Source organism: Artemia sp. Qi Xiang Cuo, chromosome 1 (assembly GCF_049724085.1).
Source record: "Artemia sp. Qi Xiang Cuo chromosome 1, ASM4972408v1, whole genome shotgun sequence".
Taxonomy (NCBI): Eukaryota; Metazoa; Arthropoda; class Branchiopoda; order Anostraca; family Artemiidae; genus Artemia; species Artemia sp. Qi Xiang Cuo.
Genome location: NC_142794.1, coordinates 24,737,650 through 24,754,920, shown reverse-complemented (window position 1 = coordinate 24,754,920; position 17,271 = coordinate 24,737,650). Strand labels below are relative to the sequence as shown.

General features: G+C 35.5%; 2 protein-coding genes across 4 annotated transcripts in view; one reads left to right on the top strand and one right to left on the bottom strand.

The window, feature by feature from the left end:
- LOC148956146 (uncharacterized) overlaps window positions 1–6,700 on the top strand; it is a 94,637-nt gene extending 87,937 nt beyond the window's left edge. For all 3 annotated transcript variants that reach the window (XM_089094146.1, XM_089094152.1, XM_089094139.1), the window contains one exon: window positions 5,679–6,700. In XM_089094146.1, the coding sequence (XP_088950272.1) occupies window positions 5,679–5,929 (251 nt within the window). In that variant the 3' untranslated portion in view covers window positions 5,930–6,700. The remainder of the gene's footprint in view (window positions 1–5,678) is intronic.
- Window positions 6,701–8,276: 1,576 nt separating this feature from the next.
- The window catches only part of LOC148956140 (large ribosomal subunit protein mL65-like), a 160,680-nt gene continuing 151,685 nt past the window's right edge, over window positions 8,277–17,271 (bottom strand). Inside the window, 1 exon segment of the mRNA XM_089095764.1 lies at window positions 8,277–9,948. Coding sequence (XP_088951890.1) covers window positions 8,301–9,926 — 1,626 coding nt within the window. The 5' untranslated portion in view covers window positions 9,927–9,948 and the 3' untranslated portion in view covers window positions 8,277–8,300.

The following is a 17,271-nucleotide window of genomic DNA, read 5'->3' as shown; positions in this document are numbered from 1 at the left end:
CCATAATATAATTTGCCCTATAAAGTTGATTCTGATATTTGTAGCGCTCTATGTCTTAGCGCTTTATTAAATAATTAAAAATGCTTCTAATGTATATTTTTGGAAATTTTGAGTTTGGGGGGGGGAGGGGGATTTCAAAAACATCTTGCCATAACAAAATTTGCCCTATAAAGTCGATTCTGATATTTGTAGCACTCTATGTCTTAGCGCTTCATAAATAATTATAAGAGATTCCAAATTATAATATTGGAAAATCAGAGCTTGGGGGGAAAGGGGATTTACAAAACATCTTCCTATAATATAATTTACCCTATAAAGTCGATTATATTATTTGTAGCACTCTATATCTTAGAGTTTTATAAATAATTAAAAAAAAGCTTCTAATGTAACATTTTCAGTTTGGGGGGAAGGGGGATCCCAAAAACCTCTCCACATGATATAGATTGCTCCCTAAAGTCAATTCTGGATTTCCTATACCATTTTTTAATTAATGATTTTAGTATAAATTTTTTAGTATACCATAAAGCCAGATTTTATTTTAAATAGACAACATTGTTCAAACATCACTCACGCATCGCATTTCAAAGGCTTTACTCTCGCCTAATTTGACCACAACAAGAATTTATTTCTCAAAGAAATCATTGGCACTGTCCTTAAACATTTGGTGTTAATAATAATTCCAGATAATGAACATGTAAAAGGTTGTTTGGAAATTGTCACTCTTGCTAACAGGATAAGACACAGATGCCTTTTTTAGACCAGAAACTCTATTTTTGATAATGTGAAAAGGGACATTTTGAATGAGATAAATAAAACTACAGAATTATGCTATTAAATAGAACTGGGGGGGATGAGTTTTTTTTGAGATAATAGAAAAAAAGCGTACTTTGCGTTTCTTAAAGAGTACACTTATAATATCTTATGATTTTGTTTTGTTGGTGGGGTGGGGGGCCAATGCCTCTGAATTTGAGATTACTATTAAAGTTATTTCTATCTGGAAATAAATTAAGAAATTCAGTAAGCAGTACTCACGTTGACAATTGAAGTATCCATTGTTTCAAAGTTAATAATATTCAATGTACTTTCTACGATATGTTAAAACATAATGAAAATTAAATCGTAATGTATGAACATTTCATAGAAAGTCTCAAGGAAGAATAAAAAATGGATGTTGGCTCGAAAATTACTTTGGTTGAGTTACATAATTTCTTGCATACTCCCAAAACATGTTGGACTACTTTATATAGTGCCAGCTTAAAAAAAAACAATTGTGAAATTTCTTGTGCAATAAAACCTTGACTTTAGTTTCATAACATGCATTATAGTGTGTCAGCTTTTTAAAATGTGAATGTCTAAATACAGGGTCAAAGGCATGGGTTTTCCATGTGCCGTTTCTTGTCCCTTTTCAATATATAGAGGGTTTTTCTTGTCCCTTTTCATGTCCCTTTGATACTGTGTATATGGTAACTACTAGTATACAGACGTTTTCAGCGGGGATTTTTTCTGGTCGGTGGGAGGGGGGGTCGGGTTTTATACGGGTTTTACAAATCCCAATTAGATTTTGAAAAACACATTTTGCCCTCTCCCCCTAAATTTTCGAGAATTAATGCAACTGACACTTACTAATTATAGCTACAGATTTTTCGTAGTGTACAAACTTCATTGGGGGGCCGGAGGTCTGAGCTTTCTGGATTGTTTGCTGGATTTTTGCTTCATTCTAAAACCAGACAAATTTCTCTTCAAAAGCAAGATATAATCATTTTTACACAAGTCCACAAGTTGAACCCTAGGGCATCTCAAATTCAAAGTTGCCTGTTAATAAGCGTGTATAATAAGAGACTTACTTATATTTGTTTCAATTTGAAATTCTAATTCCATTTTTTTTTTTGTGAGATCAGTGGCAAATCGAATTGCCAAAAAAAAACTATAAACTAAAATAAGTTTCTTCCTAACAATGACTTCGATCTCCTTCAATTAGAAAATCTGACACCTGAAAGCTTCAGAAAAAGCCACAAAAGACTTTCCGTTTTTTACGTTCCTAGCCAAGAGTGGCCATTTGAAATTTCAAAAAAAAAAAAATAACAAGGGAAGACCTACGGAGACACTTCATTAGCGGAAAGTTACTTAATATTAAGGCTACTGCAAAATTTCAGGCTAAGTATGTATTTTAGGTCTTGCCACGAAGAAGAACTCTGCATTGCTTTCTTTGGATCAAATGAAAAAAAATCTTTTTCAATGAAAGCAAAGAACGACGTTAAAACTTAGAACGAACAGAAATAAGCATAAGTCCCCTCTCCTCAATTTTTCACTTTTTGTGCTAAAGTTTTACAGTGCTCAAAAATACTTTTTATTCAATTTTAAGGGCGCTTTACTGTGTTTACTTTACCTCTTACTGTGTTTTGCAACGAAATGCGAAATAAAGACGTTTCTTTGAAGCCGATATGTGGTTCAAATGTTTAAGCAGTCGTTATTAAAAAATCGGAACAAAAGTTCAAACTTCAGCATAAGGAGTGGGGAGTTGAAGAGCTTGCAGCAATCCTTATATAGGGTATAATTTCTATTCGTTTTAATATTACTCTTTGGCTTTCATTTAAAAAACTTCTTTTTTAAAACTTGATTTCCGTTCGTTTTTAAGGCTATACCGAGGGTGGCCCTAAATAGAAGGAGGGGTACTACCCGTTCGAACATGACTCATTAAATAAAAAAATTAACTTTTGTACAGTAATACTTTGAGAAAAAGACTTCATTTAGTGTATTCAGTTTTCGATACAAGGCATACTTATAATGTCATGAAGACTAATATAATTTTTTTTAAGTGTTATAACCAAAACTTCGTTTTTTAGAGTCTAAGTTTGTATTAATAAGGGCTGTTCTTTACTTGCAACTTATCACTACGATATGATTGTTCCAAGGCTCTCCAAATTTGAAAGAGCTGCTACTCCCTCACTTAACCCGATTTTTTAAACTCCTGCTGAATTTTCGTCTGAAAATGCATTTAGAATAATAATTGCCCCTAAAAAAATTTACTTGGAGGGGGGGGTCTTAAATATAAAAATTATAGGGTCGTTGTTTCCATGGTTTTCAATGCGAATTCTTCAAATCCTCCCAGTGACGGTACTTATGATCCCTCTTCCCCGCTTTTCCACCATTTGCGCTGGTAAGGATGCGAACGGAAACTTTTATGTTGCACATAAAAAGATTGTCTGCCATAAAAGAGTCGCTGTCACCATGCAGTACCTATATTAAAAACTTAGTCTTAAAAAAATTCTGGGAACAAAGGAGATTATATATTAATACCCCCAAATTCCTTTTATATTTATCTGAAGGCCCAAGGCGAATTAGGAGCTTGGGACACAAAAATACACTTTTGGAGTTTTAAGCACACTCAACCCACCTTTGCAAAGACTCACTACCATCGGCCCTCCTTTAAAATGGTTGATGTGCAATTATGCATCACTAAACATAATTGTACCATGCCTCAAAAGAAGCAAGTCCTCAGAATCAAATCCTGAGGTCAGTCGTTTGAGTCCTGAAGTCACTGGTTATTTGGTTTGAAACGGGGTCAATGGTGTGACTGTAAGCTCAGCTGGAGTTGACCCAGCTTTAAATGGGTACGTCGAGAAATCTGGAGGAAAAACACGGGAAGTCAGATGATTTGCCCCCAGCCACGTATTGCACTCTCAGCCGAAGGCATTGAATCAGGAAATCGGTACCTGCGCAACGCAGACCATGGTCCGCATGCAAATTTTTTTTTTTGAGTTTTCAAAAGAATAAACTTAGTTAAATAAAGCTGTAAAATGAATGTCTGTTTATTTTGTGTAAAGAACGGTTTATTTTGTATGAAATTTGTTCATCTTTAGGGACTAGCCGCAAGGCATAATAGCCTTTGTGACTGGAAAGCTCATTATATATTTCTTTGGTAACTATAAATCACTGGGCTATCTCAGAATTTTAGGGTTCTCTGTTCCCCGAGAACAGGGTTCTATGAAATGCTGAATTCGATGATCTAATTTTCCTTAAGATCACTTGCCCTTTTGGGGTGTTTTGTTTCTTTCCAAAAACAGCGTAAATTTTTAAAGTATAGTAACTTTTGACAGGTAGCTTCAAATTGAATGATTTTTATATAATCAGGAACATGTTAAAAGGCCAATTATGTTGCTGTACATAGATATTGCTATCGAAAAATATTTTTTTGAGATTTGGCTACTATCCGTCCGCGTTGCTCCTTACTTACAGTTTGTATCCACGGACTAACTCCCATGGTCATATGGCTTAAAGTATGACTTGTTTTAAGTTGATTCCCCGTTCGCCTACTTGATAAAATCGTCCATACATAAGATTTCAATCTCGCATCAAATATTACACAAGCATACAAAAAGATAGGACGTGGAAGACTAACGAACTATTTCAGTAGGCGAGGGAGGGATACGCGCGATAAAAAAAAGGCTTTCTTGTCTGAACCATCGTATTGCTCAAAATAATACGGTATTAAGTAAACTTATACTTTTTTCTTCTATGTAGAGGAGTTGGGGTAGGGGATGAAACTGTTTAACTTCCTCTCTTAAGGGTGCAGAAAAAAAAGACAAATAATTTTTTTAAACAAAGGGATGAATTGAATTTTATGTAATAGTAAAAACCTTTTCTATTTACATATTTCTGACCTTTCAAACAGTTCGTGATAACGAATGTATGCAAGGAGCTACTCCACCCAATAGCAACCGAAGCTTCAACAATTAAAACAAAACAAAAAACATAAGCTTCTAAGCAAGAAAAATGCAAATAAAAATGATAATTTGGAATTTTCCTAAACATATTCAATAACATGAATTATTTCGGTTTTTAACGAGCTCCCTGTTAAGAAATTTTTACCCTCTTGGAAACAAGTTCACGTGTACGGGCCTCGTTTGGAAACCTTATTTCTTGATGTTTATCCTATTTCCTGGTGATTATTTCGTATATGAGGTAGGCAGCCAGTTCCTCAACCCCTTGCTCTTTACGCAAGTCTTTCAGTGCTTAAAAAAATTTCCTGTGCACAAAATTATTTCTGGTCGTTTTTTTTTAATTTTTCTACAAAATTTAAGCAAAAAAAACTTGTTATTTAATTCAGGCAAAGGTGCAATCTGGCTTACCGTCCCTTCAGACATCCACGGAATTTTCGCAAGTATACTTTATAAAAAAAAGTTTCTTTTGTAACTGAAAACAACAGTCTAACATGTCTTAAAGTTATGACCTGAGCCCATAAAAGATTGGAGCGAAACCAGACGCAGCTTTAGCGACTGACCCAAAGTTGTTACAGTAAGGTTTTGCATCTTGGTCGTTAGCGCTCGATTAAAGGCCTTTTCATGACTGTCGTTGATCCTTATTATAACGAAGCTTTGGGCTTTTCCTCAAAAATTTTAAGATTTATACGATTTTTTTATTTCTCATCAATCTTTTTTTTTGTCCGGTATTTTCCTTGCCACATTTTTTTCGGTAATTCATAATATATTTCGTAAAATACCTAGTTAAGACTCATAAACTAATTTCGAATCTTTTGTTCTCCACTTATGTTAAATTGGAAACTCGTTCAAAATTTAGGAGAATTTCCGTGCAATGCACGCGAGGCTCCTTCGTTTGTTTTTAAGCTGCTAATTTTTAGTCAAGACGATATGAAAATAAACTCAAAATTCTAATTTTAGCTGCAACTATCTTCGTCCTGATCGAAGTCATCGACGCTGCTGTAACCTTTGAGAAAATTCATTTGAAGCAATTCTATCCAAATGGATCAAATTGGTACTTTGGCTTTTCTTACTATATATCCTGGGTTGTTTTTACTGTGTTTATTGCAGCAGGAATTCTGTTTTTAATTTATTCAGGGAAAAAAAAAGGAAGTGAAGCTCTCAATGATGAAATGGCAATGGCTGACGAAGCACAAATTATGGGACGATAAAGTAATCAAGATAAAACATTTCTGTTTTTAGTTTCCTATGAACTTTGTGATTCTCTGAATTAGTGTTTAGGACTAGTCAATAATTGGCCCTCTTACTTTTACGCTTTTTATTTGTTGTTTAATCCTCTTCTCATACGGTTGACAGCAATACACTAAATGGGTGTAGAGATTTAAACAAAGCAATGTAGACACCCCTTAATGATCTAATCATTTGTTCTACGTTTCGACGACAACCGATTAAACAAACAGCGGAGAGACAAGACAAAGGACCCCATCCCATATATATAGGAAAATTGTTTTTGAGCCAATTTTCCCTTTTTACTTGATTAACTTTAGTACTTTGCATAGTACAAACATCAGCTTGTTTTTAAATCCTAATCTACGTCTCCACAAATGATGTTACGGTGGTGAATCCTATGATTCAAATATCTAGTGGAAGTAATTTTGTCAGTTACAATTAGAATGCAGCAACAGATCAAGAGCTTATAGCATTACACAAGGGTACAAAGGGCAGCTTCACCTCTACACTAATCAAGTAAAAGAAACACCAGCACAAAGAAAAAGTAGGTCATTTGAAGTTTAGCTTCACGAAAACCTGCCAGCCTTGGCACATCTGCCCTTCTCTTACCAAATAACCTGACTATTCGGATGGAGGGCTTAAAAGGCAGAGACGCTCTTTTAAACTTTTTCAGTGAGAGGGTTATTCTAAGAAATGAAATTCCTTTTTTACAATGTTTTCAAGACCTTTTGCCATTTTTTATATAAATTGTATTTTTTTTTTGCCCTGGGAAACTATGCCTCTCCTCAGCAGTTACCAAATAAAGGTTCTGCAAAGTAGGCCCTAAAAATCAAAATGCATAAACAATCTAGTCAAGGAAAATTATTAACAGTAAAGAAAACAACGGGGCTTGGGAGAAAAACCCAAGCTGACTTCCACTAGATTTTCCAAGATTAAACTTCACAATTGAAAATATATTGTTTTATTTGGCCTACTCTATTTATAATTGCTTTTATATTATATATCCTTGTTTTAGAGTGAAAAGATAGTTTAGTGCTTCATTCAAAAATATACAATTTTTACACAAATTATTTACATTTATGCTACAGGAAGACAGGGAGGGGGTAGAGAGAGAGAGAGAGAGAAAGCGACAAATAGAGAGAAAGAGAGGACCTGTGCACACAAGAATTGAAAAATAGAAAACAAAGAAATATATCGCTTACTTTGGAGACACTGCCCAGTCAACATTAAAGGGAAAATTGCGTTTGACTTGTGACGTCACAGGGTTAACCTTCCCTCTCTGACTGTTTTTTTTTCTTTTTAATTACCCTACGTTTTCACTTATTGAGCTTTTTTCTTTACTTATTTAACTATGACTAAAACTGAAACAGGAAATAGATAATTTCGAAGACCACACTGCCTTTCCATGACGATAAATAAAAGTTCAAATAGGGATAAAATCCTTTTAATAGAGAGTGATGATGATAACAGTGATATAAATTCACAAAAATACCAGATATTTTCATTTTAGTTTTACTACTGAGGACGGTCACTTTATATGTGACCGAAATATCTGGTATTTTTGTGAATTTCTATCACTGTTAACATCATCACTGTATATTAAAAGAATTTTATCCCTATTTGAACTTTTATTTATCGAAATAGGAAATGTTTTAGGGAAAATACAGTAACTAAGACGTAAAAATCCTTTTATGCACAAACAGAGCCCCCAAGTCACCCCCTTTCCTATTAACTAGACTATATAGTAACAAAAGATATAATTCCTGCAAAAATTATTTTGTGGCTTTGTACATAACGTACGCTTAAAGTAGTTGATAAACTTTTCTTGCGTCAGCATAAGCAAAAATCCTATAGCATATAAGTGCTGTTTTTTAATTGTTTTCATGTGTGTGTGGGTAAGGAGGGGGGTTGGCAGCCGATTAAAAATATAAAATATGCTTCAAACATTCATAGTCTAAGACAGTTAATACTCGATCCATGTTTTATATTTTACTTACGGTACGTTTTCTTTTTTCTAATTTGAAAAATCCACAGAAAAATAGTTCTGTCCTTCCAGTACAGTTCTAATTGACGGACAAGCTCCATTTGTGGAATAAAATGATTGAATATTTCATCTAAAAAGATTGAATTTTTTTTTTTTTCAAATGCCGAGCAGAGAAAGATATAAATTTTTTTAACATAATCTACAAAGCTTTTCCAAAAGGCTACAATTTCCTAAGAGATATTGGGCCTCTACTAGTTAAAGATACATTAGCTTCCTCTACATTACTTAGTTTCCCTAATGCAATCCTTCTTTTTAAACCCTGTATAAACTATATAAAAAAGACATTTATTTAAGAAAACATAGCTATTTTATTCATCAATGATTTTGACGACACCTTTTCCTCTACGAGATCTCTTTGGTGGATCTCTCATGTCTCTAGGTACGTATCTTGGACGAATGCTGTCATAACGCTGGTGAGATATCCTTTCATCCTTAGCCCACCACTTCCGTCTGGCGTCTTGTGGCCTTGTTTCGAAGTATATCTTGTAAATCCTTTCCCAATCATATATTTCTGGTCTTTTCCTACGGTGTTGAGGTCGGTTCGAATACATCTCCTTAAAATCACTTAAAATTGACTTCCTCTTTTCAACATCTGGGAGATCAGAAATATACTTAACATCTCCGAAGTACGGACTAAGCTCCTGATGAGCCTCAGCAGACTTGACTCTAAATGCATTCACTAACATAAGCAGAACATTTTCATCCAGGCCTTTGATTCTGCCATTTTCAACACATTCATATAGACGATGCATTGGTGTAGACCAGCAAATATTTTTAGGATCATTTTCTTCTAGTAAAAGTGGATCAAGAACATTTGTGTTTAACTGATACTGATAGAACGACAAATACTGGCCATCACCAACTATCACTTGAGTTGTCATTGGGTATGTTATCTTATTTAGAGGACTGAACCCAAGCTTGCAGGCTTGAGCAAGCATGGACCCAAAACCATGTACAACTGCCAAGTTGTCACTAAACTCCTTGATGTCATTTTTGCCACTTTTTCCCTAAGCACAAGAAAAGGGCAACCATGACAAAGTAGTAAACGTTTTATCACTTACATGTGGCCAAATTGAGTTAACGTTAGTTCCGTAATATCTGCATTTCGTTAATTCAAAGCTTGAAGGGTGGTACGGACAATATGGTACTTCTATTTCTTGTGCGATTGTAGAATCACTACCAACACTATTATCAAGGGGGTTCTTTGATTGTAGCTGAATAAGGGGCTCTCCAAGATACTGGAATCTAAAACCAACAGGTTCATTTTCATCTATTTCTTTTCTTAGCCATTCAGGCGAATACTTTGTACGACACTTTTTAACAATTGGGGGTGGGTGAAAACCACCCACTAACCAAAAGGCATCACAACGAGGCTGTTCTTCAATGTCAACTTGATCAACATCATGTTTAGCAGCAGACAACATTAGAGCTCGAGATAAAACTGAAGCAATATATTTAGAAGTTCGCAAATTTTCATCTTTTTCAGTAGGTAATCTTTCGGCCAATGGGACTGATTTAAGATAATCAAGCTCCGCCTCAAGGGTATCAATAACGCGCACTTTTATCTTTTCAAAGTCGTTGATATCATCAAGGTGTGAATGTAGGGGAATATTATCGGTTTGAATAATTACTGTGCTTGTTATTTTCTTATAGAATTTTTCTGAACTATAGCCAATTTTTGTTTGCCTTATAATATAAGTGGTCCATCCATAAATTCTTGGCATATTTATTTCCATCATTTTTTCTTCATATGATGATTTTTCTCTTACTAAATTTGCAAAAGCTTCTGCACGTAATCTGGCCCTGCCTCTGAAAGAGATGTCACGAATTTCTGGATATGTTTGCGATGCCTCTGTAGTCGATGTGCTCTCCATACAACCCAGTTTTGGTAAGCCGTTAGGCTTCAATAGAATTCGTCCTCTTGAAGTTAGCATTGTACAGACTCTACTGCACAACCTAAAAAAAAGTTCAATAAACATACATTCAGACTGTCAGGAAAAGGATTTTGATTTATGAATCTTTGAAAATCATTCATATATTTTCAGCAGCTTATTATTAAATAGCTTTAAATTATTGTCATTTATCAAGCAGTTTATTTAAATTGGGGCTAATTTAAACAATCAGCAAAACCAGGTCACAGGACAACAATTTTTTGCTATTTAGCATTCTATATTCCAATTTTTATTCAAACTTTATCGCAGCCTACAAAATAGGGCAGACTTGGTCATGGGCAATGCTCCCATACATTTTCTCCTTTTATACACAACTGATGATCATAGAAAGTTAGGAAGCGGGCTCATTGCATCATAAATTCCAACATGGAATACCCTTTTTAAGTGGCAAAAGAGAGAGCACTTAATTGTGCGTCCAGTCCCAAGACAGGCATGGCATTGGGTCAGAATTTCAAGATTGTAATTTATATTAGAATGGTTAATAAGCTTTGAAAAGTGTCATGGCTGATACTGTTCATGAAGTCTTAGGGGAAAGATTAACAAAATTGGTGGACACCTTGACCTATTACAGTGTTACGCCTTCAAAGGCGAATGTGTTACAGTTCAAATCAGAATCTTGAAGTGCAGCCCAATCCCCACCTTTTCCAATTTCGTACATACGGAGATTTGGCAACTCGTGATCATTTAGTAAATCGTTAGAATTTTATAATTGACAATTCGTTCCATAAATTATACGACTGGCACCAAAAATTGAGTTACAATATGGAAATCTTTATTTCAAACCATTCAAGCTTCCAACTCACACCAAAATAATGGTACCTTTACAAAAGCCCTCCAACCTGCTACTACTACTACAGCTCCTATCACATGGTTACTTTTACTACAACCACAACTAGTGCGACTACGCATTATACAAGAAGATCAAACCACGATTACTTAAACCCCCAATACTTTTACACTGAATATTCTTTCTACAATTCCTCAAAATCGAGGCAGATTTTCTTCTTCTTCTCAAGAAGATGGTCTATTCGTTTCAATGAATACTTGGTAGGTCTATCCATTTCAGGGATATAAACAACCAAGTCGTTTTTTTTTGGCACATCTACCAAATTTTGGGGTCAAAGGCTTTTGTTTTCTTTAAAAGATGTAATTTTGCGACAAGCCAACAGTTGCAGCTTAAACCAATGTAACAATATACCTATAAGATAATGTTCATTTCAAGCCAAAATGTGGCCATTTGCAAAAATAAAATAAAAGATTAAAAAACTGCCGCACTCTAAACAATAATAAAGAAAAAAAAAAAATAAAATAAAAACTACTCTCTTCTTTTTGCAAAATACTCATCAAGATATATTCCCACTAGACAAATAAAGTTCGACGATGGAACTTTAAAAGCATCAGAAAGTAGCATTCCATCATTCCGAAATAAATTTTTCCTCGCCCCGAAAAAGCGTGGACAACGAGTTAAACACTGCTCTAAAGTCCCATTCTCTTATTGGCAAAGAGGGCAAGCAAACCTTCTTTCCGGAAAACTTTTTCTCCTCTCAAAAAATTTAGACCTGGTACGGATCGGATGGTGCATAGATAATAGCTGCATTCAATGTATATGGTATCTAAAGATTAAATTTAATTTAAAGTAAAATTCCTGACCATAAATTACCGTAACCTTTTTATAAAAACTTAAAGTTTCCAAATTCTTAATCTCCTAACCCCTTTTATGTATTGTTTGGTACTCCAGAACCCACTTGATTTCCTTGTCCAACTGTAATTGTTGACTAGTTGGTCCAAGGCCCTCAGTCCAAGCGAAAGACAAACCTGTCTTATCCAATACCTCTTAAACTTTAAAAGACCAAGATCTTTTCCTATGTATCTGAAGTAACTCATCATATACAGCCTTCAGTAGCCTATCACTGGGTAGCTGTACAACCCTTAGCCAAAATTTTATCATTTGGACTGTCCTATAACTTTTAAGAGACCATAGTCCAAGATCTCCTATAAGAAACTGGGTATGGGTCATTCTATGCAGCCCGTACAATCTTTTAAAGTGAACTGAACGCTTTCTAACAGGGCAGCGTTCTCATGTCTCCAAATCTCTGCCCCGTAATGGAGAATCGGCATTATCTTAGATAAAAAAAAACCTCTTATGCAAAGACAAATTCCTTATTCCACTAATTTTACTCCGGAAAAACAAAAATGTTGCAGCTCTTCCCCTATTTAACACTTCTTTAATATGAGAACTCCATCCACCATTACTTTGGAAGATATAACCAAGATACTCTATTTTTTCAACTACTTCTAATTGTTGTCCTCCAAATACAAATATATTATCTATTTTTGCATGCCTTTTACTGAAAACAACCACTTTAGTTTTCATAACGTTCAGCTGTAACTTTTTCATTTGTAAGTATTCCTCAATTAAATCCAGTAACATCTGAAGCTCCCTTGCCGACTTCGCCACCAATGCAGTGTCATCCGCAAATAATAACACCGAAAAATTAATTTTTCCAAGACACAGCTTTGGAGCCCATTTTTTTTTCCAGAAACTCCATCATATCATTCAAAAACAAACCGAACAGTTTCAGGGACATGGTGCTGCCCTGCTTCACTCCTTTCTTAAGGTCAAATAACCTGGAAAATCCCAAACCTGCAACCCTGACCATAGACTTAGTCCCAGAATACATACCAACAAATAAACGAATAAAACTTAAAGGTAGACCTACATCTCTTTAACATTTTTCAAGGAGAGCTCTATCTACATTGTCGAATGCCTTTCTTAAGTCTGGAAACGCAACATACAGCTTTTGCTACCTGATCCATACTTCTCTATCAGTGCACTTAACACAAATGCTCTATCCGACGTACTATACCCTTTCCTGAAACCCCCCTGCTCCTCTTTAATTACCCCATAACCCTCCAACCATTCATTCAACTGATTGTCCAAAATCTTTTCTAAAGTTCTACTAAGTACAGGCGTTAATGCTATCAACCTATAGCTATCATTATCACTAGGACTACCTTTCTTAAATAGAGGTGCCATAATCGATACTTTCCATAGGGAATGTCATATACCACTAATTATAATTGTATTAAAATTATCCACTAAAACTAGCAAAAAAACATCAAGAAACCTCTTTAACAAAACTGCTGGTATACCATCTATTCCTGGCCCTGATCCTCCCTTCATCTTCTTAGCTACTTTCCTAACTTCATCTGAGGTTAGCCTACCTCCTTCACTAACTCATAATCTTTTTCTTTCATGGGACATTGCGGAGCAACCCTTGATTCTTCACTATCAAGGCCACTAGACTCACCATCTATACTCTCCAGAAAACTAGGCCATATATCAGCTTCAAGGATTTCTAATTAGCGTGTTCTTTTTCTAGTCTCCTGCCTTATTCCTGACCAAAATTGCTTTGTATCCCCCACCATAAAATTCTTCTTTATCTCTGTCTCTTCCACTCTAATTTTCTCTCTTTCTTTCCTCTGTTTTAGCCTATTAAATTCCCTTCTCCTTTCCTTAAACCATAAAAACAAACTCTGCCTTTCTTCCTCTACAGAGTAAGAATTTACGCAATCTAATAACCCCACCAACTTCTTTTTAGAAGTACTACATTCTTCATAAAAAAAGCTATTTTTCCTTTTCATATTTGGTTTCTCTAACACACAAGCACACACATAAATCACAAAACCCCAATCTTCCCAAATTTCATCTATGTCTCTTGTTTCATCATGCAGACTCTCAACTTTCTCAATTATTTCAGGCCTCAAAAACTCCTCTTTCATCAACTCCAGCTCCTCTTTACTCCATTCACTCTTTAAAAAACTTCCCTGAAAAACAAAGATCCTTTGTAATCCTCCTAGTAGGACTATCACCTTTTTTTATTCCTTGGAACTCCTCTTCCAAGACCAAGCTTAATCTAAACTGGTAAGTGGTTAGAGCCTACGACCCTAAGAACCTCAACATCAACTGTCAGGGCCACGAGTTCAATACCAACCAAAACATAATCAATTACACTAGGGTTTGTCCCCGACAGACAGGTAAACTCACCCTCCTCCCCATCCTTCCCAAATCTTCCATTTCCAATCACTAATGCATTGTCTGAACACAGTTCCAGAAGCCTTTTACCCCAACAATTAACCCTTCTTTCAATGTCTTTGCTCCTTCTAGATGTCTAATAAATATCAGGTATCAGGTCCGGCGTATCAACAAATGAAACTTGATTAATCTCCTTACATATTTCCGTATAAGCATTAGTCCCCCACCACCAAAAAATAATCCTTATCAAAACGTGATCGCAATTGCCTAATAAATCCCATGTCACTTCTACTGCATACGAACTATTCTGGGGGGCAATATACACGGCACCTAAAATCAAACTTTTACCACTAACAAGATGAATCCGAACCCATATAATATTCTCCGATACACTAGAAATTCGAGAATGTTTACGGAAACGGCCTTGCTTAATTAACAACAAAAAACCTCCATAATATCTCATATTCTTTGCTGGTTTACGCGCCACATTTAATACCCAGTATCCTTCAAAATAAGGCACTGTATCGTCACTATGCCACGACTCCACAAGAGCAATAATATCAACACCACATAGGTCCTTCAGTGCTTGTTCAACCTTATTTCTCACACCCTGGACATTCCATATGATTACTCGCATAGGGTGAACATGGCCACGCTGTCCCTACTCACTTAGAACAAGCTGGTCATGTGTCGGCAGGACAAAGGGCGTTTCTGGCTCATCAGGTAAGTATGAAAGTCTATAATAATCTTTTGATGACGCAGCTCTGGTGCTCCTCGACTGACCTCTGTAGTTAGCTCTTCCGCCGCCAGATCTAGAGTCCTTTCTTGTAACATTACGGGCATCAATACGGTTCCGATCGTCTGGGCTTATGACTTCCCAGGCTTTTCGCTTTTCAGTATTTTTCGCAGCTATTGAAGAATTCCGGACAGGACACGGAACCCCTTTCGAGAAATTCAGTTTTGGATCACGTATATTAAATTCGATCCCCGTCTCGATATCACTCTCGGCTTGATTATCCCTCTCAGAGTTTTCAGACACCACTCTGCCAGCAACGGAAATGTCCGTTTTTTCGCTAACCGGTTCTTTAGCTAGTTCGACTTCTCTTGTTTCTGCTAACCCATTTCGAGGAGGCTCCTGTTTCTTCACTTCACTGGAGCTGGTGGTTACTTCCTTAACACATTCCGAAGGAAAGTCATAAACAAACACTCTGCCGTCGATGCATAACTTTTCACCCCTAAGCCTAGCTTGGTGGTGTTTTGACAAAGCGTACTCTAAGACCGGTTTAAGATTTTTACGGGCTTCGCTTTGCCTGGAACTATAATCAGGGGCAGCCGACAACCCATTCCTCTTCAAAAGGGGATTAGACTTAAGAATCATCCCGCGAAATTCAACAGAGTTCATCTTTAGTAAGACTGGTCCCGCACGCATTCTGAACACGTCTTTGACGTCACAACGGTTCAGATTTAAGTCCGGTATACACTTATTAAGAACCATAATTATTTCTTGCTTCACCCTATATATGGCAGGATTAATAGGTTCGAAGTTATATAGGACAACATTACATCTTCTCAGTTCTTCATCAAATGCGTCAGCCCGCATGGTAGCTGCTCGTAAATTCTTCCGAAGCATCTCAATTTCTCCTTTCATCCCTTCACAAGCTTTGACATTTTCAGATAGTTTCTGGATCAAAGAAGAAAACTGGCTTTCAACTGATGTAACCTTCACTAAAACGTCCGGCAAAGTCTTTTCAGTAGCCTCAATTAATCATGGTATCAGATCTAGCTAGAAATTAATTTCCCGTAAAAACTGAGCACTAGTTGTACCCTCAGGCATATCCTCAGTTAAGGCTATGGTCGCTCCGTTTGAGTTATTCATTTTTCGAAAATTTCAATCCTCCCACACTGCTTACGTATTCCTGCTTCAGTAATCCAAATCACGATCAATAATCATATATAAATAACAGTCCAGAGATATTATCACAAGAGTCTAAATTCTATTTCGTATTTCACTTGCAAGCAATGCTAAATGAAAACAGATTTTCATTCAGAGAAATGATTCATACTTATTTCCGAAATGTCACATTAAATACCAATTGCATATTTAAATATCTGGTTTCAAGGTTATCTGTATGAAAAATATATAAATAAAAATCCCCTATTACAGATTTAAATTTCAAGACATATACACACTGCTTACGTATTCCTGCTTCAGTAATCCAAACCACGATCAATAATCAAATATAAATAACAGTGAAGAGATATTATCACAAGAGTCTAAATTCTATTTTGTATTTCACTTGCAAGCAACGCTCCCTAAGACGATGGTCATGAGACAGGCGCTGAATGAAAACTGATCAGATCTATATCAGAGGATTCATTAGTTTCAATATTGTATGTTTACTGAGCCATATTTCATTATATCATTTTGAATTATCCTTAAGATATTATCTAAACTTGCTTTAAAAAAATTAAAATTTTCCTATTCTTCATTGCTTTTTTTATGTATTTTTAATGTACAAAAAATATAAAGCAAATTTCAGAATGTAAGTCGGTACATCAATACATCTGACTAATCTATCAAATGATATCAAAATTGTTATCTTATATTGAAACATTACAACCTTACAACTAACAAAATTAGCACTTGCAGAAGGAACACAAGTCTTGATGTTCCCGATTGTTACTTATTAGTAGGCCTATCATGGAAGAAGAATTCTATAACGTGCCTCTTTGGAAAATATTGTGTATCTTCACATGCTTACACAATAACTTTAATGTAACAATATTTCATATAAGGAATATAGAAAAAGATACATATCTAGATTATTTTCTTAGAAAAATCTTGTTTTGTACTAAAGCAACTGTCCTAAAATATTCCATATGTTTAGTTCTTTTAAGGTTGTCCATTCTGGCCACTGGAAAAATGAACAATGGGACCTTTACATATTCACAAAAATGTTCTACTCTTTTCCTCGCTTTCTTTTGATAAGGTTTATTAAGAATGTGCAGCAATTTCAGTATTACTGAATGCCACATAATCTTAAGGCATATTATAGAGGCCCAATCAAAGTTTCTATTAGATTTTCAAAGCCCCTCTCTTACTGGGAGATAATATATTATAATCTCAATAATGAATCATAAATCATTGGAAAACTCATTGCGGGTAAATTAACAGGAATCCAAAGTTAGTGGCAGATTCAAGGGCAGAAAAACATCCCCCTCCGCGTCCGCTTGAGTATAGTTTAATTTTTTGACCATTTTAATATAATTTCTAGCAGTGTGTTGACCACC